Genomic DNA, 24,765 nt, shown 5'->3' with positions numbered 1-24,765 from the left:
GAAACAGGGCGGCCAGGACAGCTACGTCAGCCAATCTGTGGTTTCTCCGACTGGTAACTAGGGCACATGTACCAACGGCAGATTTAAACCACACTACCTACCACTACCGAAATTCAAGTTTCCCCTCACGCTGCCCTCTCCAAGAACAATTTTGTTCTCATTCTCTCTGGCTTGTAAACTAGACAGACGCTGCCTTTCCTTCCTGGCCTGGCTCTGTCCTGAACAGAGATGGGCACACCTGAGTTGCACTGGCGCGAGGCAGGTCTGAGGTTGTACTTGCTACCACGTCCGACAGTGCTTTACAGCAGTCAATGTTAAGTAGTGTGCGGTTACGGCGGAGAACTTACCACTCGACACAGCTCCTGAACGTCGTGCTGCATGAAGCTATCTAAAGTTTCCCACCTTGGAAAGAGAAAAGGAATGTTTGTATTTATTTACACTTCCAGGCTTCAAGTAAGAGTAAACTAAGCAACTCAGACTTGAAAACCGAGCTGTAGGGACAGGCCACTATTCGTCAATCCATCTTCTAAGGGAATTATCTTTAGGGGTCCCCAATTTAAAGACCACTGAATTCTATCAGGGCCCCGACATCTTCACAGCTCTGTCCTGTTCTGAACGTCCTGCGGTGCATAAGAGGACGTCGTTAAGTGGTGAATTATTTCTCAGGCCAAATTCCAAACCACAGCCTTTTATTACGGAAAGGACAAACCAAATCCAGTGATCGAAACACCCAGGCGCACTGAAATGCCTACACTGCGCTCTGGATTCTCCTACTACGCGCTCACCCATCCTTGCAGAAGGAAGGAGAAGGCGAAGAAGGCAATACGATACATACCCGAAGGACTTCGTTAGCTTTTTTGTTCCTACAGGCTTATCGCTGTGCTGTAATTCGTAGAACACTCTTTGTAATGCTAAGGGGACGCTTTTGGATGAATCATCACCCTCTGTTGGCATCATGTACACAGCCTAAAATAATCGATTAAGAAATAAAAATGGAATTTTATGTGAAAGTATCATTTCCAATATCACAACGGCTAAGGTAGTTGGTAGGGCTTCTAACTATCCCTCCAAAATAGCTCAGGAAACTTTTTTAAAAGATCCTCAAAGTCTGTAGAGGCAACATAAAAACCATGAGAAAGCAAAAAAGAATTTAAAAATTTACGTACAACTCGCCATCCAAAGAGAACCACTTGTATTTCACACCTCTTGGAACAACACTTTTTAGCTTCACATCGCTCGTGAACAAAAGGTGTCACGAAACCTAAGTGCCCCTGGGATGATCCGCACCCCCACCCCCGGTCCCGACTATACCGTTCTGTCGTGGTCACTACAGGGCCAACGTTAACAGGAAAAGCCAGCAGAGCAGACCAGCCAGTGCCTGCCCCCGCCCCCAACCCGGAGTCCGTGTGGCCTGCACCCTCACATGGCCTTCCGAAAGGACTGCCGACTAGCTAGCCTGTACCAGACTCAGGGGGTGTCTGCGGTCTTCACTATTAGTGCTCTCGTGAAAATGACCTTTACCTGTATGTGAAATTAGACTTCACAGCCGGTGGCTTTGCAATTCAATTTTAACATAAAAAACTTTTCAGATGTTGCTGCTAATGCCTTTCATATTTAAAAAAAAAAAATTTTTTTTTTTTTTTAGTATCTCTAGCCCAACAAAATTAGGTTAGCCAGCAAACTTTTGATCATCCAAGTTAGTTTCACAAGTGTCCAAACACGGAGGAATAAAGATACGCATAAGATCCCAGAGGGGCCCCCGTCCGGAGACAGCACTGTGGTGGTACCGGGAGAGACAGGGCAAAGTCCGCCGACAGGACTCTGCTTGTCCCTTAAAACTTGAGAAGAGGGTGGGCGGGAGGTTGAGGGAGAGAAATACCATCCATTTACCTTTCGTAGTTGATTTGTGAAAAATAAAGTCTGCAGCAGGCTGTTCATGTAACAAGTCGCTCCCTGATTCTTTAAACCGACATAGCCCGTGTGCTTCTTTGAATCCCACCTACAAGACCAGTTCGAGGTTGAGGGAAAACCGCACAGGACACCGCCTCGCTTCCACAAGTGCGTGTGGAGCGTGTGGCCGCCACACTGCTGTGCACCACCGCCTGTCTCCCGCCATCCTGACGTGGGAGCGACTGCCACGCACTCCTCACCGCCAGGCCCCTGCCTGGGCACCAGGGCCCGGAGTTCTGGGCACAATCATGGGCTCAGTTCACCCACGTGCACGAACCCAGCGCTGGAGAAGCAGCTTAATGCCGCCAACGGCAGCGCTGTCCTCGTCTACCGAGATCGCCGCTCACACGTACTGGCTGGATTCTATCAGACTGGCTCCCAGTGTGGCTCTCCTGCATTCGTATTAAGTCACGTGTGGAGTCAGCAAGAAATGCCAACGGCTGAAACTCCTCTTTTCTGCAGACTCATACACACGAGCGAAGCCAGGCATGTGTACCGGGGCAAGCTGAGCTCAGACTTCTGAACTAGCGCTCTCTCTCTTTAACCTGCTAGGCTGGTGGTCTTCTCTGAGCAGAATGGGTAGGTCTTCTCAGAGCTGGCGGTCCCCACTGCACGCCCCTCCCCCAGCCCATAGTGACAGGAAGCTCGAGGGAATACCAGTCAAACCACCCCCCGGGCCCATCCCCATCTGCACATAACATGAAGACAAGAACGAACACTTTCGCCACTGAGCTGTGGTCAACACCAGACCAGGTGTCAGGGTCAACAGTAAGTGCTGATTCCAGGGCTCAGTCCGTGACCTTTCTGACACACTTGGGTATACCACACGGCCCTGGTTACAGTATGTGCCTATCTGTGGATCATTTTAAAAATTGGCAAGAAAAGGCAAGAATCCTAAATTATAAATGGTTATTTTAAAATCCATAATCACAAAGATTTAGGTGATAATGTCTGAATAGGTTGTGGTAAGTAACACTAAGCCAAGAAATCAGTTTTGATTGGTAAGGCTGAAAAACCCAGCCCACTTTTTTAGTCAAGAAAAGTAGATCATAAACATAGGGAAAAAGTTTTTAAAATGGGGGGGAGGGGGGGGGGGGACAAACCCAAAAAACTGAGTTTTCTTGTTTTTTGCCTCCACCGCTGCTACAACTCAAGCCCTGAAAAGGCTGCTCAAGAAAAGCTGGATCCCTCCTGTACTTGCCCTGGCCACGTCAGCCAGGACCCGGGCTAAGTAACAGCTCCTCCCTGGCTGCCCCACAGTCCCTGCTGGATTCCGCCCAGGCCAACCACACCCTCCTGCCAGAGCGGGGCCGCATGAAGACACACAGGTAGGGGGGAGAGCCGGGCGTCCGCCACTCCACTTCTTCCCAGACCGTGCTTCCCAGCCTACCCCGTCCCCAGCCCTGAAAAGTCAGCAGGTCCCCATGGCCCGGCGCACCCACCTCAACTCCCGCCCCTTCCAGATGCGCCACCCAACCCCACACTTCGCTGCCGGTGCCTTCACTCCTGGTGTTCTCCCTGCCCCAACCCCTTAACCTCCTTAACATGTAGCCCAACCCCATGCTTTCTGCAAGGCCAAGCACGGCTACACCTCCCTCACCCTCCCGCCCGCCACCCCTCCACCATCACACCTGCCACTTCCAGAACTGGTAGGAACTGCCCCCTCCCTGCCACAACGGCCCCACCAGTCTGTGTGTTCCTTGGGGACAGAAACCCGTGGCTAACTGGCCGACCAGAATTACACTCCTAGTGCACAGCAGTGTCTGGCATACAAAAAATGCTCAATACATGTGTCAAGTGAAGGGGTCAATGTGAAGCTGGGGAAGGTGTGTGCGCCTAGGGGCAAACACAGGGAGGGTGCTTATCGGTTAAATATATGCACTGTTAATATGCTGATGTTTCTTTCACTACAGCACAAAAGGCATTTCTTAAGAGCGCCCAATTAAAGAAAAACTTACGCAACTCCATGGGGAGCATCCGCCTGTACAAAGACTTCAAAAGTAACTTTGTCATCATCTATAAATCCTTTCTCAGGATCAGTCACTTCCTATAAAAAATAAGAATATCCAACTTGCATAAGAACACACGGACGTGTGCTACATTCCAAAGAGACAATTACCCTCACACCCTCTGCATGTTAGAGGAAAAGACTGCTTTCTCAAAACACCCAAATCATGCTTCTGGTTTTGCAGTGTTTTGACTGGTTTTAAATAGTGTCCTCTGAACAAAACCAGCAGAAGCATGGTTCCTCTTGGAGGCATCTGGGAAGTCCCGGGGAGCCCCTCGCCAGGGCACAGGCTGGAAGGAACGCGCACCTGCTCACAGGAGCAGGGCCTGGAGAGCCCAGCAGGACGCCCCCTTAAAAACCTGCCCTGGTTTCCACTTCTGCAATAAGCAGCCAAGGGACACCTGGCTGGCTCAGTCGGTTAAGTGTCCGACTTCAGCTCAGGTCACGATCTCAAGGTTTGTGAGTTCGAGCCCCACAGAGGGCTCTGTGTTGACAGTTTGGAGCTCGGAGCCTGCTTCGGATTTTCCATCTCCTTCGCTCTTTCTCCCCGTCCCTTGCTCGCGCTCTCTTTCTCTCTCTCAAACTAAGCGGGGAACTGATGAGGGTACACGAACCCAGGCCTGGCTCAGGGAAGCGCCCCCTTTTAAAGGAGATTCGGCCTGTTGGGAAAGCTAGGAACTACCTTACGGACGTCCGACAAAGAGCTGAGACTCAAGCCCTGTCTGCTGGCTGCTTCAAAACCTCAGCTTGCAAACTGGAGAGATCACATTTTCACAGACACCTGTTCACCTGATAGAGCAAACATTCTCACTGCGAACAGAAGGATCTGCAGAATGAAGAAGGAACGCTGCTCAGGTCAGTCAGTGTAATGGCACAGTTACTTACGCTCCAGGCCATGAAATTGGAGAAGCCCCAGTCATTCTCTTTGTGGAAGAACAAGTGGCTGATGCGTCGACTGAAGGACTTCTCGTCGTCTCTGTAATTTATTATCTTCAGCACAGCTTGTGCATGGCAAGACCACGACCTGGTCAAAGAGAACCTAAGCCTCAGGTGACCCACTTAACTGACGTTTACACATTGTTTCAAAACAGAGCATGTGAAAATTCCCACATTTTTTCCCGTCCTTCTATTTGGGGAGGTGGGGTGGGGAGACACATTTACCTTTAATGAAGAAAGAAGCTAAAAGGGGTCGAGGGAACCCCCCCCCCCCAGTATGGACTGTACTGATTTGACCCATGGGTTGTTTTTGTTTTGTTCTGTTTTTTAAGTAGGCATTGAGCTCAACGCAGAGCTCAATACAGAGCCCAACGCAGGGCTTGAACTCATGACCCTGAGATCAAGACCTGAGCTGAGATCAAGAGTCGGACGTTTACTGACTGAGCCACCCAGGTGCCCCGAGCCATGGTTTTATTTTAATTTTTACAAGTTCTTTTTTAGGTCAGTTTTTTTTTTAATTGGTATCAATAAAATACAGTTTCTGAACTTTAGATACTGGCCTTTAGAGTCTGTAAGAGACTAGCTTCTGGTCAGACAGTGGTTCTGGTATCTGGGTTGGGTGTTGGGTGAAAACACAAGAGCTCCCCTCCAGGAGCCCCGGAAGCTCTGAGCAGGGGCGCCTAGTCACAGCCACAGCCCAACTGTCCGGGCTGCAGTCAGGCTGGGGGCGGGTCACAACAGAGCCTCTGGATCTGTGCATAAAAACCAAACGGACGCAGCCCTTTAAAGGGCCACTGGGGGCTCGGAGCCACAGCAGAGCCACACACAGCAGAGTTTCCAGAGAGCTCTGAAGTGACGGCAGTGCAGGCCCAGTATGGGCGCTCCTGTCTGCCCAGGCTGCCTGCTCCGGGGCCGGACGGCTCACCACGTTCCCAAACTACTGTCAGGCCCAAATTGTCTGTTAGGCTAAAATGTAGCCTCAATACTCACCGGAAATCAGATCAGAATGTGAACACAGGAAGGAAAATTTTAACCTATATACAGGCCCTGGCTGCAGCACAGAATTGGCCTGGCACTTCTTAAACATCCACGTAAAAAAGAAAAATGTAACGGACTGTGTTCCCTGGAGCTCGGACAGAGCAGCCAAGGCCAGTGCCCTGTGGCCCTCTGGGGACCAGCTTTCACTGAGAGGTCTAAAGGGCGACAATCTGGGGGTGGCAGGGAGCCTGGACAGATGTGGGCCAAGGAAACAGCCTTCTCACAGATTCCTCGATATGGGAGGAGAAGGACACAGTGACAAAGTGATCTGGGACCCTTTCAAACAATGTCAACTAAGCTTCTGATATACGCTGACCGGTGACAGTTTTTAATTAAGGGAAGAACCAAGCTATTGAGGATCTATCAATAGGTAGAAAACGTGAAGCCTCTGATCTTTGTTTTCATCTGAATAAAGGGACCATAAACACTTTTCCTAATTTGAAGACATTTTACTACATATTTCTTTTTAAGAATTGTAAGAACAAAACAGTTTCTCTAAAATAAGCTGGGGAGGCCCATGTGGTAAAACCCTCAAAGGATGTTTTAATCCAAACTCTCTGAATAACACACAGGAGATGGTTAACACAACAATGCCCAGGCCTCAAGACCTGAGGAATGTTCCTCAACTACAGTTTTCCCCTCAGGCACTTACTGGTAGAATAAGGAAACCTGGTAATCCAGTAGTCAGCTAGTCCAGATGGACCCTGATTCCGTGTTCCCTGGGCTGGCAGATTCTAGTACCTGAACCTCAGTGTCTTGTTTGCAAGAAAAACATATACTTTTCTAGCTTGGAGAGAATACCTACCGTTGAGTTTTAAAGAGAGAAATGTATTTCATCGAATGTAAAATCAGAGGGCTATGTAGAGGCAGCAAGGAAAGGCAAAAGTTTTAAACTCAAAGAGGCCGATCAGACTGAGCCTCCAATCACGGAGCATAACTATTTGTGGGTTCGTAATGGCATCATTTAAACTGTCTTACGTGGAATCAGATTCAGCATTGCACTGGAGAAAGAATCCTACGCTTTTTTGGTGTGGTCTGTCTGGATAAAAGCGTGGCATCACCATAATCTTCCACGGCAGATTTCGCACAAAACACGGAGGGCTAAGGACCGACTCACTCAGTCTGCTGAAGCGCTCGACAGTGAACTGAAAGGTTGCCTCGGAGCGCCAACTCGTGTCTGCAAGAAAAGGCCGTGTCAGTCACAGGGCTCGGGCGTCGTGAGACCACACCTGACAGCCGACAACCGTGGGACCCGCGCGGGACAACCAACCACGTCGGGGAGCCGTCCGCACAACTGCGACCTAACTGCTAGAGCCTAACTCTTGGGAAAATGAGAGCATGGCACCTAGAAGAGGGAGGGGACACGCCATTTGTGTGTGAATGAAATCCAAATCCCAGAGGGCTACCGACACACCCCTGCCTGCCCTCCTATAGATTCCAGAGCTGGGCCTGTAAGAACGTCTACTCTACCCTCGAGCCCCGAAATTGCCAAGTCCTCCCTGGTGAGTGGACAGGCTCTGCAGAGAAGGCCCGGGGCGGCTGTGGGACAGCTGCTCAAGGTCAGGGCGCGCGGAGGAAAAGCGGAGGGCAGACTCAGGCCAGAGTCAAGTCTGGAGAAAGGAAGGGGAGGGGGCATTGCACCCGCAGGCTCACCAGGCCCCGAGGGGGCAGAACAGTCATTCCCGCTGTTCTAGAGACAACACTGCTGAGAAGTTAGCCCCAAACAAACGTTAACATCATCAGTTCACAGTTTCTGTGAAATACCAGCCTGGACTCCCTAGGGGGAATAATTTATAGAGAAAGAAACCGGTATTCTTCTCAACACGAATGGTAAAAATTGTTCAATTTACTCAACAAGACGTGAAGGCCATGTACAGAACTAAGGTTTCCTCCAATAGAAAGCAATATATCGATAGAGTGCCTCTTAGCAGACTTTCAATTACACGTCACAATTTAGAATTCCACCCTGTGCCATGGTGACTGTTCATTTACAAGTGACTCAGGCTGCCAGGAGATCTGCGGCCCCCCGCCCCCAACTGCTGTCTATATGGTGCTTCTCAAACTCTTGGGGAGTGGCAGCCTCCCAAGGCTGCCCCGCCACCCTTACTGACCGGCACTTTTACGAGACATCAGAGAGCTGCCACAGCAAGGTCAAGTTGCCATACAAGCTTCTAAATGCTTTCTCTCACTTTCGGTGACTATCTGGTTGGAGACGGGGTACAGTTCACAGGCTGGCAGGGGAATGAGGGCCACGATGTGAAAAGCCACCACTGGCGTATGCAAGAATCATAGGTGCGTGGAAGGCTTTTTCTGGTGTGGCAGCGGGGGCTATTTTGCCATCCTTGCCCCCCAGGCTCCTGACGCACAAGAGGAGACTCTCGGGCTCGGGGAAGGGCATGTTCGGAAGAACAACATGCCGCCTTCCTTCACCCTTCTGTCTCCTAACTTCTAAGACAACCAAACGCTCAGGACAGAGACTTCTCAGGGTACAGAGACTGCTTGCGTTTGTGACTGTCTGAATTTGTTCCTAAGAAAACATGTCCATCAATCCTCATGAGAGGGTAGTATTCTTTACCAAAGAAATAAGAACCAAGAGGAAATGCGACAGTTAGCACTGACACCTTCTTTTCACACTCTTCATCCCCAACTGTTCTGCTACACACAACCCTGCTCAGCAGACCGCAGAGGCTCTCTGGGAGGAAGAGCGGCTGAACGGGGGGGGGGGGGGGGGGGGGGGTGCGTCTGAGAGATGCAGTATTTACTCCAGCTTCTTGAGGTGGCAGATATGACCCTAATCCCTCTGAGGGACCAAAGTACCAAAAAGCCAAGAAATGTGTTCTAATGTCTTGGAATGGCGCAGGAAATACGTGGGCCACTATTTCAAAGACACAAATCACACGTGAGCAGCACTTAAATCCTGCAAGATAGGCAAGGGCAGGGGTTCTAGAAGTCCCACTTCACAGATGAGGAAAACTGAGGCTCGCTGAGATTACGTGGTTTTATCTTATCTGAGGTGTTTTACAAAATGACCACAGTGGGTTTCAGTACCCATGATCTGTGCACCCTGAACAGTGACCTAGCCTCTGGTTTGTAAAATGCCATATTCTGAAGTTTAGCATACCCCCCGCAAGGCAGAGCACAAAACTGGGCTCTTTGTGGAGACCAAAGAACTGCAATCAGCCAAATAAAAGTCACCAGAGGCCACACACTCATGGGACCTAAAGAGTTCAACTTCACAAAGTCCTGCCTCTCTTGTAACTCACTTACTTGTTTTCAGAAACAATTCAACCCATTATAGGATTAGATTTTTATACAGTCAAATTGGAAACGCATCATAAATGCCTTCTCCATCCCAAACTTCAGCCCAAATTCGAAGTTGATCTTAAATACGCAACAGAACCAACCAGAACTCTGCATGGCACTGAGACTGCAAGATGGCAAGCCCTTCCTTCAGAGGCAGAAGGAGCAGCCAGGAGCCAGTGCCTGCAGCCATCCTGCCTCACAGAGCTCAGCTCACACGTGCATTTATACACTCCATGTGAGATTCCGCCTCGCATTCAAGGCATATCCTCAGGACAGACTTGTTTCTGAAATATGCTAGGAGACTTCATGAGAATAAAAATGTTGCCCTGTGGTTCCCAACTCTTCGTAACCAATTGAATGAATTGAAAAACTACATTATATACCAAAAGATAAGGGCGGGGGGGGGGGGGGGTCTACAAAAGAGTAGAGCAGACTTGAAACCCATCTCTGGCAGAAAGGCCTGGCCTGATGACAGTCCCATGAGGAATTAAAGGAGACCTAAATGTCTTCACCCGAGAAGACAGGTGAAAAGTACTCAAAAGTCCTATTTTTGCAACTTCCCTGTGTCTATAATCACTTCACGATTAAAAACATGTTTACATGGGGCGCCTGGCTGGCTCAGTCGGTTGAGCGACCGACTTTGGCTCAGGTCATGATCTCGCGGTCCGTGAGTTCGAGCCCCGCGTCGGGCTCTGTGCTGACAGCTCGGAGCCTGGAGCCTGCTTCTGATTCTGTGTCTCCCTCCCTCTATGCCCCTCTCCCGCTCATGCTCTGTCTCTGTCTCAGATATAAACATTAAAAAAAAAAAAAAATTAAAAACATGTTTACAGCAGTGCACTTGGGAATCTGGACGGTGCCCCGCATCCTGCAGAATTAGTTTTCGTCCAGGGACTTTGTAACCCGCCTCAATGCCGCCGTCAGCGCATTAATGCATTACTGCGCATCTCCGTTTACTGTCAAGGACAGGACGACAAAGCTCCCGCTCCCTGCTGTCATCACACCTCCTCAGCCCGAAAACCTGGGAAGCCATCACCTCCACTCGTGCCTCCCACAGCAGCACTGGCTGTCATCGAAGCGGCCACCACGCCCATTCGTACCCCAACCTTAACTTCACAGGGCAGAGGCCTGGGGTACAACTGCATGAAAAAGGTAGAGGAAGGTACAGGACTTTGTTCTGTTTTGTTTAAATCAGAAGGCTGGCCTACGGAGTCCCCAAATGGCGCCCTTGCGGTAAACTTATCAAACCTCAATTTTTCATTTTTTGCCAAGTCCCAGTTAATACCCAGAAATTACTTTTGTTTCACGGGTACCAACAATCTCTATTTGCAGAGGCTGTATTTGCTCTAAAACTTCTTGCGGTCATCTATGGAAAAAACTAAGCAAGAAACTAAAATCAAAGTAGAATATGTAGGTGTAACCAGAAAATGATTCTAATTCTTGTCCAAGTTCCACATTAACATGATTTTTTTTTTTTTTTAAGATTTTATTTGGGCGGGGGGTGGGGGGGTGGGGGGAGAGAAAAAAAAAAGATTTTATTTTTGAAGTAATCTCTACAGCCAACGTGGGGCTCGAACTCACAACCCCGAGATCAAGTGTCGAACATTTTCTAAGCCAGCCAGGGGCCCCTAACAGGATTTTTAAATGCTCTTTGTCTCAAGCAAACACCTGTCCATCTGTGCTGTCAGCCACTCAACTTTTATATAGGAAACCCCCCCTCTGCCCAGTACATCACTCTAATCCAGCGTTTCCCAGATTGTGTGCCCCACTTTACGATGTTAGAAGGAGATTCCGGAAAGGGGGTTCTAAAGTTCAGTCTTGGGGAATCATTAGCAAATCTTCTGGAGAAAGATGTTAGGGTGCTGACGGTCCGGAGGTCCTCTACAATGCAGACCCTTGCTTGGCCCAGCGCCCCTGAAAGTTACTGGACTCAGCCCCTCTCACCACATGCTAACGTCCTGCAGAAGAGGGTTTCAAAGCAATTATCACAACTGGGAAAATGCTGCCCTAAACTAATTCTACTCCTAGAACCAGAACCATCTCCCTCCCGCTCTTTACCATTAAAGAGATACAATCTTTTCACTCTTAGCCTGGACCTTTCAAAACACACCTCAAATCCCCAACTGGGAAGGCCGTGCAACTGAAGACCACACTCTGCTTTCTCCGGTAATGTTCCCAAGTGGTAACTCACCACAGCAATATTTCTACTTTTAGGTTCTATGGTTTGGCACCATTATTTACTACCACTAATTTAGTAGTAAAATTTGCCTCAAAAGGAATGGGGTTTTATGTACGGTGTGGAGACCGAGGCAATCCGGCAACCTGGACTTCCGGAGACATCTAGCAATGCAGAGCCGTTTCTGGTTGTCGGGGCTACGGGGAGCGAGGATTATGGGTGGGATGGCACTGGCATCCTATCACACAGAGGACTGCCCCGCAACAAAGAATGATCGGCCCAAAAAGGCAACAGCGCCACCAAGGTTGAGAACCTGCCCTTCATCTACATCTGCACCTCCTCCCAAGCCCTCCCCAAAAACACTCGCAGAAATAGTCATTTGGAATTGCTCTGTGGAACTAGACAGGGAGCTCGCTGCCTGGGGTGGGCCAGTAACCGCTCTGCAAGTGACTGGAACCCACCTCTAACTCACACCTGGCACATCTGGCCTGGTCACACCTTCCCAACTGCGCTCACAGAAGCACTTTTGGCATCTCAGGTGTCTGAAATTAAACCAAGAGCCCAGCAACCAAAGAGACCACACCCACACCGTTGCCCTTGATCTACGGTGGAAAGCGCACTCCACAGGTAACAAAGCAGCGGGGTTCAGACCACGCCTCTTTACCTTCCTCAGATATTGCCTCAGCCAGCTGCCAGGGGGTAAACCGCACTGTGAGAGAACTCTCAACTACGGCTGCAGTTTCTCATGGAGGCTGAACTTTTGGCAGGAGGTCTGAACAGCAGTCCTTCTGGTGGTGCAGCCCGTGACTGACGGTTTCTTTCAACTGCCCCGTTACTCCCCTGGGAAGGACACAACCCTCATGAGGATTGATGGACATGCTTTTGACAGAACATGGTTTCATATTACACTGCAAGATTCCAGGGACTGCATAAAGTGATTACTGGCTGCTACCGTCTCATGATTTTGACCTTGCAAATAAAAGTATAGGTCACGTATCTGACAAATTATAAAGAAGAAATAGCCTCGAAAGAAATGGATTTCCTGGGCACAAAATGTCCATGCATACACATATGCAAACGCTTTTTGCATAGAGGATATAGACCAAAAGTTAGTGTGGGAGAATGAAGCCCAAAGCTGGATTCTGATTTTCACACCTATTGGGAGTAGGGAGGGATTTTCGGCTACAGACAACTGATATACACACTACAGTAAGAATGCAATGGAAAGCCAAGTTCCAATGTCTAGAAGTATCTTGCTGCAAACAAAAAGGAAAGGAGAGTAAGGTACACTAAGATACACTTGTTCTGAGCGCTAACGGTGGTGGGGAAATGGCAAGCCTGAGTAAATACCCATCTATCACAAACTTCTGTACTGAAACCTTCTCTCCTGGGCTGAGGAGAACCAACTTACCCTGAAATTTGTAGGTCGTCTTAAAATTCAAAACCAAAACAGGTTCCTCAATTTTCCTCAGATACAAACCTCCTGAAAACTAGCTACTCCTAAGAAACTCACAAGTACTCAAGGAAGAACTCTATAGCACATCCAGTTGTGTTTCTGCCCATTGCAAGTAAACAAACCACATGTACTCACCATCCTCCATATCTTCCTCTGTGTTGTTGTGCCCATCACTCATGGCTACATTCCCGTTGATAACAGGGTTTTGAGTAATTCTTGGTGGATCATCTGTATCTCCAGCTTTAAAGAAAACAAAGAAATTCCATGGTTTTTACCCTCAAATCTTGGATTAAAAACACATTTGTACTTGTGATGATTGTCAGTCACTAGTATGTTCCAAGTGTGCCATAATAAACATACTCTAACCCAAAAGGTATTTACTAGTATGTTTACTAAATAAATATGAATTTTGGTTGTTTTCAAAATGCTAAATGGGATGCAATCACTATACCACATTTGTTTCATTTGCACTATGTTGAAATAGCCTTCATACTCATTAAAACTCAACCCCAGAGAAAATACTGTTGAGCTTACTAAATATATACACAGCAGTGTGCATTAGAATGTTCTACCACATGTCAACGCTTTAAAACATCAAATTGTGTCTCTCAAAGTGTCACAGGGCAGTTACTGTAATAATTAAAAACTATAAATCCACACAAAAACCAGAACTGGAGGGACTGGAAGTTGGGGGAGGGGGTAGAGGGTGTGTGAAAGGGGGTCCCTAGAAGGACTGGCATTTATAAAGAGTCTGGAAGGGATTGAGAAACACATAAAAAGGTTTTGTCATTCTAAATGCTTGCTGAAATCTGGCTTGACAAACATTTACACATAATCAAAGGCACGGATGCAAAACTTCGAAGCAAGGAGGGGCAAATATAGGGTTTGTAAATGCCAAATGTAACATTCTCATCACTATTTATGCACAATCTTCTTACTTTGACATAGGTCCTTGTCTTAAAAGAAAAAAAAAAAACACTATGTCAAGATTTGGGATTTAAATAGCCTCCACTGGCCAAAAGGGTCATACACCATGTGTAAACCCCCTCCATCCTCCACATGTCATGTCACTGCAACTAATGCGGGCCCCCATATGTTGCCTATACACGTTCTGATCGAAATTAGCAGTCTCAGCTACAAACAGGAGATGTGGTTTTGAAAAGCGCTACTTAAGTGTGTCCTAGTCTTGCGATAGGTCTCCCCCATCAGCGGGCAGTCTGATTCAGCACCACGGACAGCACCCTCGCCATTCCCCTCTAGACACTCTCCCAAACCCCCAACTATCCGATTACATCCGTCAAAGAATCTCTGGATATATAAACCATGCTTTTCCCCTTACACATCTCAAAGCACACCCTCAAAATCCTTGGAGGCCAAGAGACTGATATTACCACCCAAATCTGTATCACTTCAATCCTGATATTCTTTAACTATCAATATATATACACTTCAATTAATTGTGCTAAAGGTATTTTTAAAAACAAACACATATACATTTTTAAACTGGTCTCGACCACACCCTGACAAAAACCTGGGATGGGTGGGGGGAGAAGGACAAATTCTTGTTTGCTCTTGCTTATAATTACCTCAAAGTCTAAAAACTCTTAAAACATTTGTGCTTAAAAATCAACATGAAAAACCAGGTACTTTGAAACGTCTTTCATCCCACATTTATCCTCCTAAATTAACATCTAACCATCATTAAAAACATTGTATGAGGAAAAACCCCTATGAAGGCCTATGAAATAAATTCTGGCACATTCTACTGACAGAATATTATACAGCAGTTTTCTTTTAAAGGTTCTCAATGTACCTAAATGTAAAGTTCTCTAAGCTATATTAAGTAAAAAAAAAAATTTAAAGATACCAAGCAATAAATCTTACCACACACAACCTCAGTTACAAAAGAGACAGTCTGTTGGAATAAGAACGGATAAATTCTCATTTCCCCTTCCATGACAAACACTGGAAGGACACACAAACACACAACTAGAGGTCCTGCAGGAGGAGCAGCAGTGGGATGTGCGCGCGCGCGCGCGCGCACACACACACACACACACACACACACACACACATCACACGAACGCACTATCTCACAGTAACTTGCTCCACGTATGCCTGCTATTTTAATTCAGTTCCTTGTTTCAAAACCTGTCCCACTACAAGTGCCTTATGTTTTTAATGTTTATTTATTTTTTAATATTTATTTTTGAGAGAGAGAGAGACAGACAAAGCACAAACAGGGAGGGGCAGACAGAGAGAGAGACACAGAATCCCAAGCAGGCCCCAGGCTCCGAACTGTCAGCACAGATCCCGATGCGGGGCTCGAACTCATGAACTGTGAGATCATGACCTGAGCCAAAGTCGGCCTCTTCACCAAATGAGCCACCCAGGCGTCCCTAAAATAAGATTTTTAATGCACAAAAGCACAAACAAATCATCTCTGTATACAAAACAGAGCATCACACCTAAAAACTAGGGTGATGTGTAAATATAAGCAGTCTGCACTACTGTAGGTCATAGAATTCGACAACTGATTCATAATCCCAAAGATTCTTTTTTTTCTACTTTTTTAAAAAAAATTTTATTTATTTTTGAGACAGAGAGAGACAGAGCATGAACGGGGGAGGGTCAGAGAGAGAGAGGGAGACACAGAATCTGAAGCAGGCTCCAGGCTCTGAGATGTCAGCACAGAGACCACCGATGCAGGGCTCGAACTCAAAAACTGGGAGATCATGACCCGAGCCGAAGTCGGACCCTCAACCGACTGAGCCACCCAGGCGCCCCAATGATGCCAAAGATTCTGACATCCAAACGAATTCAGATTATAGCTGAAACAAGGTATCTTTAAGGGTTTTGTGACTTGGAATAGAGTATTTCTCACCAGAAGTTACGGCAATGATAAAAATCAAGATCAAGTCAAAAGATCTATGGCTTACCTCCACAGCACTTTACTGTATGTACAGTGTGGGAAGATAAATAAATCGGGTCACAGTTTTGCAGAAGCAGGATTAACTACAATGCGACAACTGATGAAAGGCTAGTAATCTATAAACAAGGGATCCCATCCTAGTGTTAGCAAGATGGGATTTCTCTGCCATAGGCCCCTAAAGGCAAAGTAAATAGAGTTCTACTTTTGAACCAGGTTCTCCTGAGCAGTACACCTCACCTTTTTACACACCAAGTTACACATTTGTGCTGGGCTGACCCACTTGCTCTTTTCCACCCTCCAAAAGCATGGAGATGCTAGTCTAAGCCAGTGGCTGTGAAATGACAAAAAGTCCCTGGTTGGTCCACCATGTATAGGAGAAACTTGACCAACGACAGGCCCCGTGAAGCTCCCAACCAAGTGCCATGGGGCCTTAGTAGAAAAAGTTGACAACTCAAGTCTAGCTCCTAAGGGACTGAATATATCCAGTTAAAAAAAGCTCCTCATAAATGAGCTAGTTCAGCAAGAGGATTAAAAATTTAATTAAGACACAGTAAATCCCTGGACCTGAATTCAACGATGAAAGCAGCCGAAGCCCACAAAAACTCTATACTAGGCTTCCAGAATTATCTTAAATACTAAGTCTGCTTTCATTATCATCAAAGAAGTTTAAGATTGGGGTGTGTATCTATTTATCACCACGTATAAAGTGATCCTGTTCCTGAATTTTAGATACCATCTAATTGGAATTTTCCCTTATGTGTCAACTCTCATTTGGCCAAACATGAACTACAGCACTAATTTTTTGACAGACATGGTCTCAAATAACATTGGGGACATGTGGCAAGCACCAATGACAATATGGAATGCCTCAAATAGAAAGACAAAAGTTCCCTAATGTGCCAAATATCTGTAGGGGTGCGGTGGGGTGCGGAGGAGGAGTTATCATTTGAAAATGTATTTTTGAGACTCAAATACAATCAAAGATCATTTCCATTACTTGTGACTGGTTAACCTTGCTATGACAAACCCTGTGGTAAGCACCCAAGGCACAATTTATACATATACATGTACATATATTTTAATATGTATAAGAAGGGGCACAAAATGCCTTTTCTAAAGACTAGAAACACACAGAAGGCTAGCTTGGCTGGTTACGAAGCCTATATATCTCCTCCTGTTACTGAGGAGGCCATGCTTGTACTCTGCGTCCCTTCCCACAGACTTCCACTTGTGAGGTCATAACACAGGATCGCTCAACAAAGAACACTGGCCGATTGCTATGGAAATGATGTGGTGCTAACTCAGCATCTCAATCTCACTCCTGGATGAAGTAACAGACAAAGCAGAATTTCAATTTGTCGTTTTTGACATTTTCTGTCACCTCACAAAAATTACTCAAGCCTCTCCCCAAAAGGGGGGGGAGGGGGGGCAGAGAACCACCACAGTAAGACCTCAGAGCCTTCCAACTAAGAGGTGTATACTGCCACCAGGTGGTGCGTCAGCCACAAAGATGGAGCCACACCTCCGATTCAGTCTCCGCTCAGGCCCCAGATTCCCCCTCAAACTTTTCACCTAGTGATTACAACCCAGTGAGCAAAACCACAGCGCAGTTAAGAGGCCAGAATATATGGAGTGCCAACGCAGAGCACACGCTCTCAACTCCGGGCCCACTGGTTCACTTGGAATTCCAAGGCAAAAGCCATCTGGTTTCTGCTTAGTCCGCCTCCCCTCATCTCCTCTCCAGACCCTGAACCCATTTTAAAGATTGTTACTGAAGCAGAGGTTATCGCGGTAAATGAGAACACGGGTATCTTTCTGCATAATGATTTCTTAATTAGCAATCCCCAATGTACTTCAGAAGGACAGTTTAGAAACATTAGTACTACTGGTTCTAGAAATCCATCAGCATCTAAAGATCCCCATCTGAACTCCCAAGTCACCTTCTCGTCCAAGCTTGTGGTTCCCCGCCATGTCCGCATGGCTCAGCAGCAGAGTCTGCTGGGGCTGGAGCCAGGACGGTTCTCTCATCCACATCAGAGTGATGCATAGAATCTCTAGGAACTCTACCTCAACATTCTTTTTTTCAAAGCCCCCCCCCCCCCAATTCTTGGGTGTCGGACAAGGAACATATTCAAGAAACCTCATCAATTTAGAGAATCACTCCCAAAAGGTAATGAGGTCCAGAAATAAAAAGCGGGTGTTAATGGGAAAAAAGGAAGTCTGGAGTTTGGTTACTAGTTCCTTAGTTGCTGACATGGGCACACCGTACACAAACTACATCTTTCCTGTAAATCTAAAATTAATCCAAAATTAAAAGTTCACTTGAAAATAGACAAAACGGGGGTGCCTGGGTGGCTCACTCAGTTGGGTGTCTGACTTTGGCTCAGGTCATGATCTCACGGTACGTGAGGTCAAGTGACACATCAGGCTCCGTGCTGACAACTCAGAGCCTGGAGCCTGTTTCGGATTCTGTCGGTCTCTCCCTCTCAAAAATAAATAAACATTAAAAAAGAGAGAGAGAGAGAGAAAATAGACAAAAGAGAAGACCCGTAAGCCTAAGAAGCAAGGAATGTAACTGATATTAAAGATATATGCGGGAAATTTCAGCATGAAGCATCCACACCAGCATGCCAGAGATTCTCACAAATGAAAGACAGAAAAAGGTAGCCTGGAAGGGAGCTTGGGTCAGTGCTGGGGCAGGACCAGCAGAAGAAACAGGATCTGAAGTTTGATGCAAGGGCGCCTGGGTGGCTCTGATGGTTGAGCGTCCGACCCCTGATTTTGGCTCAGGTCATGGTCATTGTGGCCCCAAGATGGGCTCCTCGCTGAAGGTGGAGCCTGCTTAAGATTCTCTCGGCCTCTCCCTCGGCCCCCTCTCCCATGCCCGCACATGCACACTCTCCCTCCCTCAAAATACATAAATAAATGTGGGCCCAGAGCAAACATTCTCAGGTGAAGACCACAAGTCCTCTTTAACATGGACCCACTGGCTTCGGGTTACAGCTGGATGTGAGGGGCACCGCTGCTAGGGGAACCCTGTCTGCATTCTCTGCTTTTCCTCCTCAAGACTGAGTCTGCCCACGTGGTCTGTCCTCAAGGAGAAATGCTCACCCCTTAGACAAACTAAAAGTTCACTGGAGCCCCCAAATGAGCCCAGAGGCACCAGTCAAGAAGAAATAAAGAAGGAAGAGGTCCTGAATAAAGTAAGACAACGCTATGGAAAGGCTGAATTTCTTTTTTTTTTTTTTAATTTTTTTTTTTAACATTTATTTATTTTTGAGACAGAGAGAGACAGAGCATGAACGGGGGAGGGTCAGAGAGAGGGAGACACAGAATCCGAAACAGGCTCCAGGCTCCGAGCCGTCAGCACAGAGTCCGACGCGGGGCTCGAACTCACAGCCCTCACGGACCGCGAGATCATGACCTGAGCTGAAGTCAGCCGCTTAACCGACTGAGCCACCCAGGCGCCCCAAGGCTGAATTTCTTTATGTGGTTTTTTTAAGTGCCTACTCTCAACATGACCCGTACTCCTGCAAATTTCTATCAGATCAGGCTGATTTCATTCCTTATTAAACATACTGTGAAATTACAGAGTCACAATTACTGTAAAAATAATAGAGATCCAGGGCACCTGGGTGGCTCAGTCATTTAAACGGCCAACTTTGGCTCAGATCATGATCTCATGGTTCGTGAGTTCAAGTTCCGCACTGGGCTCTCTCCTGTCAGCTAGGGAGCCAGCTTCCAATCCTGTCTCCCTCTATCTGCCCCTTGCCCACTCACACTTGATCGTGCTCTCCCTCACACACACACACACAAAAAACAAACATTAAAAAAAATTTTTTTTAGGAGTGCCTGGGTGGCTCAGTCAGTTAAAAGTTTCATGATCTCACAGTTCGTGGGTTCAAGCCCACATCAGGTTCTGTGATGACAGCTCAGAGCCTGGAGCCTGCTTTGGATTCTGTGCCTGCCTCCCGCCCCCCACCCCCCGCACCCCCGCCTCTCCCCGCACTCACACTCTGTCTCTTTCTCTCCCCCAAAAACAAACACTAAAAGTTAAAAAAAAATTTCTTTGATAAAAAAAAAATAAAATAAAAAGAAAGAATAAAGATCCAATTCCCTTTACCCAGTTTCCCCTGGTACCATTTTGCAAAATCATAGCACTATGTAATTCACAACCAGGACACTGGTGCTGAAGCAACATGCTAATCCTGTTCCTGCTCACTTGCAGTCGTAAGACACAAGTAGGTCTACGTGTCCATGAGTCAAGACAGTGAATGGGTCCCACACAAGGACCCTTGGGTTGCCCTTTCATGGCCACACCCAGCTCCCAGTGTGCACCCCCCCCTCCCACAACCCCCCGGCAACAACTAATCTCCATCCCCATATTTTTGTCATTTCAAGAATGTTACATAAATGGACGTGGCATACAACCTTTTGGAACATCTTCTGTCACTCAGCATAATTCCCTTGAGACTCAGGTCACCAACTGGTTTCTTTACATCGCTGAGTAGGATTCCACGGCAGGGACATACCATCTGACCTGCAAACAGCTGGGTTGTTTCCAATTTGAGGCTATTGGAAATAAAGCTGCTATAAACATTTTTGTGCAGGTCCTGGTTCTATTATTTACTTTTACTTTTGGGTTTCAAAGAATGAAATGCTAACAGCACCAAGGCAAGCAGTACAGGATGAAGATGGGCAAATAAGGACTCCTCCACTCCACTCCTAACATGAAGGAAGCCACTGTTTCATGCGCCCCCTTCCAGGTTTCAAGGTTCATACACATGCACGTGCAACAACGTACGTGAAATTCTTCTGAACACAAAATGGTATTCACAGGGCACGAACAAACTAGAGCTACCCCAAGTCGGTGCACATAAATATGCGTATTAATTTAATTCTGAATAGCACCATACCATATCACGATTTATTCAACCATTCCCTGACAAGGACTGCCTCCAGTCGGGTTTTGTTTTTTGCCATTGAATGGTGCGACAATCCGTACTGTGACTTTTGTTGGGCTACGATTTAACACCAGGTAGTCTTTCTCAAACTCGTGGGACCCCTCCCCCCAAGTCATTATCCAAGCTCTTTCCAATGGCAATTAGTAACACATTAATCCTACTCCTGTTCACTTTCGCTAAGACACGCGTAGGTCTGTGTGTCCACCAGACACACGGACACACCAAGACCCACAACGCTGCCAATTAATGCCCAGCAATACATCAGAACACCTGCGTCCTGCACTACGCTCACACGCTGTTCCGGAGAGCTCTTCCAACTCAGACACAGTTCCTTCACTCTTGCTTTGCAGAATTCAACTACAATTGACATCTTGACGTCCTGGTCCACAGCATGAATCCTAACGTACAGAACCTAGCTCTAAGTTCACCCGGAGGAGCAAAATGACAGCTGATAACTCAACAGGGAGACACAGAGGATGCACTCAGCACGACTGAGACAGAGAGTGCAGCCGCTGAAGGCTGGCTATACAGGGAGACAGAGCAGGTGACTCATCTGTGGGATCCAGCAAGTGGGGGTGGGGGTGGGCAGTCCCAAACAGCCCCCCCGTGTAGGGGCTGGGGAGGCGGGTGCTCCAAGGACATCCCCGGAATCAGGGACTCACAGGCCACGGTGAGATGGCATACTCCCTAAGAAACCGGAACCCCTAAGACCTGGCTAAGAGTCCGGGCAAACACGCAGCACCGCGGGAAGCCTCAGCTGCTGTGGAGTCAATGCCAGGCCCTGTGGAGGATTCTTCTAAGGCAAGGCTGGGCCTCAGGCAGAACCATGGACCATCTCCAGGCCTTGAACAGAACCCGGAGGTCACAAGGGGGTGGCAATCAACCAAGGAGACAGTAAAGGTGAGGACGGTGGGCCCCAATAACTCTGCAGCTGCAACTGGCCTCCTCTATTCCAGGACTCAGTGATTTCTAAAGGGACCCCCCCCCCCCCCCCCCCACAGCCACTGAGTGGAACGAGGCGGGTACTGACCAGGAACACTGGCTGTTGACTATGCTCACCTCCCCAGTTACAAAGACCACATGCCTGGGGGCTGTGAGAAACACAGATGCTTTCCTGTCACTCTCTGTGCCTGGGGAGGAAAGGGAAGCCTCTCAGAAGCAGTTTCCAGGGCGCCTGGGTGGCTCAGTGGGTTAAGCATCTGACTTGGTGGCTCAGGTCATGATCTCACGGTTCATGGGTTCGAGCCCCGCGTCAGGCTCTGTGCTGACAGCTCAGAGCCTGGAGCCTGCTTCAGATTCCGTGTGTCCTTCTCTCTCTGCCCCTCCCCTGCTCGCGCTCTGTCTCTCTCAAAAATAAATAACCGTTAACAATTTTTTCAAAAAAATACAAAATTAAGGCAGTTTCTGAATGCGGTCCTAGTTGGAAAACTTCAACTGTGCTTCAAAAAGATCCTTTCTTTCTTTCTTTTTTTTTTAATGTCTGTTTCTGAGAGACAGACAGAGACAGATACAGACAGCGAGAGAGCAGGGAAGGGGCAGAGAGAGGGAGACACAGACTCCAAAGCAGGTTCCAGGCTCTGAGCTGTCAACACAGAGCCTGACATGGGGCTCGAACTCACAAACCGTGAGGTCATGACCTGAGCCGAAGGTGGAAGCTTAACAAACTGGGTCACCCAGGTGCCCCCAAAAAGATCCTTTCTAATCCATTATCATGACATTACCCAGGACTCAACATCTCTCCCTAGAACACAGGCAGGCCCTGTGTGCCTGCAATTATAGTAACTACTAACTAAGACAATGTTTTAATTACTTCTTTGCTGAACGCAGGAAGAGCGGGAAGAGCTCGAGAGGTAAGGGCATCCATTTCTGGGGGGGCTGAGTGGAGCCAGCACCCAGTGAGCCAACCTGCTTATCAAGTATCTCATATGTGCCAAGCGCTGGGTTGGGCCTTGGAGGGAGCACAGAGATAAGCCCCCCACCCCCACCCCGGTCTCCTGGTGCTCCTTTCTTGTGGGAGCAGACAAGAGGGAAGAATTCCAACAGAGGGGGAAACAGAGTACAGGGATGGAGCCGCGGGACCATCAGCCTTGAAGGAAGGGATGACACGTGGGTAAAGACCACGGAACGAAAAGGAGCCGGGCTGTCAGACATCCTAAAGAAGCACACTATTCTGGATTCAGCGAACAGGGTCAAGGGCAGTGGGCCACGGAGAAGGAGGGCAGGGCCAAGGCCATGGAGGGCCCTGAAGGCTCCGATAAGGACTCTGAATTTCTTTCTCCTATGTTCCCTGCTGCGCAGGCTGTCGGTTCCTGCTACTCAGCCCACTGCTCAGGCCAGGTCTGCTGCCGCGGAGTCGAGACTGTCGGTCCCATGACCGTCAGAAGCTCCTTATTTCCGTCAGAAGTTCCTCTGCCAAGCCACCGAGGATGGATGCGGAAGAGGGGGTTTTGTTTTGTTACTGGTTTTTACTAGCTTGCCCCTTGGGGCTAGCCTGCCAGGCTGGAGGTATCGTTAACAATGAAACCATGGCCGAATCAATACCACCACTCCAAAGTGCTCGGCTTTCATTACTTTTCTGATTTTATACACAATGTGGCTACACCCATCCCCCATGAGGCTGGCCGGGAGCCCATTTCCAGATCACGGTCCTGGCCTACTAACCAGGGCCTGCTTTGGTCCTCTGCCGTTGGCGGGCCACCGCAGGGGCCAAGGCCAGTGCCCGCACAGCTTGTAAGTCACAGAGCCTGAAGGTTCAGAGCAGACCCGCTGTGTTGAGACCTGACAGTTAGCTTCACGCTCTGAATCCTGATTTAAATTAGGAGTATGAAAATAAAAGCCCCAAAGACGGCCACATATAAATTCGTGTACCTTAAATAAAAATATTTGTTTGGGACCTCCAGGTTAGCGTGATTATGTAAAAACCATCCTTTCCCTAGAGGATGGCCCTAACTGCCAGTCACGTCCCACATTCTGCCGGCCGGCGTGCATACTGGCTGGCGCGGAGAGGGGCCTGCGATCTGCACCACCGAAGAGCTTAGAGTTGCGGCACTAACTACTAACTTGTATAGCACAGACCACTGGCGGGAAAGAAAAGGTGAGTCCCAGCAGGCCCAGCAGAGACCCAGCCTCATGGAAGCCACAGGACAGAGGCAGGAAGTATTTGCGTCACACACGGCCAAAGGATTAACAGCCAGAATACACACACAGTTCCTAAAAATCAAGAACAATCAATCCAACTACCACAGAGGAGAAATTCCTATAAACTACAAATGATTAATAAACATGCTCGACTTCCCTCACTAACATGATACCATTTCCATCTAACAGCTTAACAGTGAAAAATACTGGAAATGCCCCCTTGATGCTGTGGGTCTCACAAAACGAGTGGGGTCAAAAGGCTGTCAACTATCCGACCTAGGGGCTGTATTTATTCAAACCAAAATGCCAAATACCCTTTTACTCAAATGTCATTCCTAGGAACCCATTCCAAAGAAAACTAGCATCCATGCCCAAAGATCTCCACAAGCATAGGCTTTACACTGAAGCACCATTTTTTACAGAGAAGTTAATGGCTCTATTTTTATGAAGTGTCCAGAACAGGTAAATCTACAGAACGGTGATCAGCGCTCGCCCGGAGCTGGGGAGATGGGGAGGTTGGAGGGGTCGCAGCTCAGGAGTGCAGGGGCTCATGTGGTGTCAGAATCTTCCCAAACGGACCGTGGTGATGGTGCACAACTGTAAATACACTAAAAGCCACTGAGCTGCGTGCAGTGAATGAATGACCTACAGGGCGAATTAGAGCTCGATAAAGCTGGATGCAAAAGACAGAGACAAGATCTTAACAGAAACGGGCCATTCTGTGTGGGGACAAAACAGTTCCAGAAATCACAAAGGTCTCTGAGGCTACGCAGGGTCAGTGGCGTGCACAGTGAACTGAGCCACACCAGCTGGAGCGGAACTGTTCGGCTTCCTGCAGCAGTCCTCTAAAATGAATATGCAACATTT

At 47.8% G+C, this 24,765-nt stretch overlaps 1 protein-coding gene and 1 long non-coding RNA gene across 7 annotated transcripts in view; one reads left to right on the top strand and one right to left on the bottom strand.

The window, feature by feature from the left end:
• USP7 (ubiquitin specific peptidase 7) overlaps nucleotides 1-24,765 on the bottom strand; it is a 64,569-nt gene that overhangs the window by 19,906 nt on the left and 19,898 nt on the right. Inside the window, exons 1-8 of one of the 5 annotated variants that reach the window (XM_042923028.1) lie at nucleotides 20,228-20,363; nucleotides 13,000-13,104; nucleotides 6,911-7,109; nucleotides 4,844-4,982; nucleotides 3,909-3,997; nucleotides 1,891-1,999; nucleotides 836-966; nucleotides 348-402 (exon numbers count right to left, since the gene is read on the bottom strand). In XM_042923028.1, coding sequence (XP_042778962.1) covers nucleotides 348-402; nucleotides 836-966; nucleotides 1,891-1,999; nucleotides 3,909-3,997; nucleotides 4,844-4,982; nucleotides 6,911-7,109; nucleotides 13,000-13,042 — 765 coding nt within the window. In that variant the 5' untranslated portion in view covers nucleotides 13,043-13,104; nucleotides 20,228-20,363. Of the gene's footprint in view, nucleotides 1-347; nucleotides 403-835; nucleotides 967-1,890; nucleotides 2,000-3,908; nucleotides 3,998-4,843; nucleotides 4,983-6,910; nucleotides 7,110-12,072; nucleotides 12,249-12,999; nucleotides 13,105-17,736; nucleotides 17,842-20,227; nucleotides 20,364-24,765 lie in introns of those variants that run through there. The other 4 variants (XM_042923026.1, XM_042923029.1, XM_042923027.1 and 1 more) reach the window with 4 other exon arrangements.
• LOC122210350 lies at nucleotides 17,895-23,298 on the top strand. 2 transcript variants are annotated; one of them, XR_006198018.1, is made up of 5 exons: nucleotides 17,895-17,966; nucleotides 21,111-21,304; nucleotides 21,500-21,660; nucleotides 22,588-22,610; nucleotides 23,059-23,298. It is a non-coding gene; the product is annotated as an uncharacterized LOC122210350 (long non-coding RNA). The 2 variants fall into 2 exon arrangements; XR_006198017.1 differs by lacking the exon at nucleotides 22,588-22,610.

Source organism: Panthera leo, chromosome E3, assembly GCF_018350215.1.
Source record: "Panthera leo isolate Ple1 chromosome E3, P.leo_Ple1_pat1.1, whole genome shotgun sequence".
In the NCBI taxonomy this organism is placed as follows: Eukaryota; Metazoa; Chordata; class Mammalia; order Carnivora; family Felidae; genus Panthera; species Panthera leo.
This window is presented reverse-complemented; position numbering and strand designations above follow the sequence as displayed.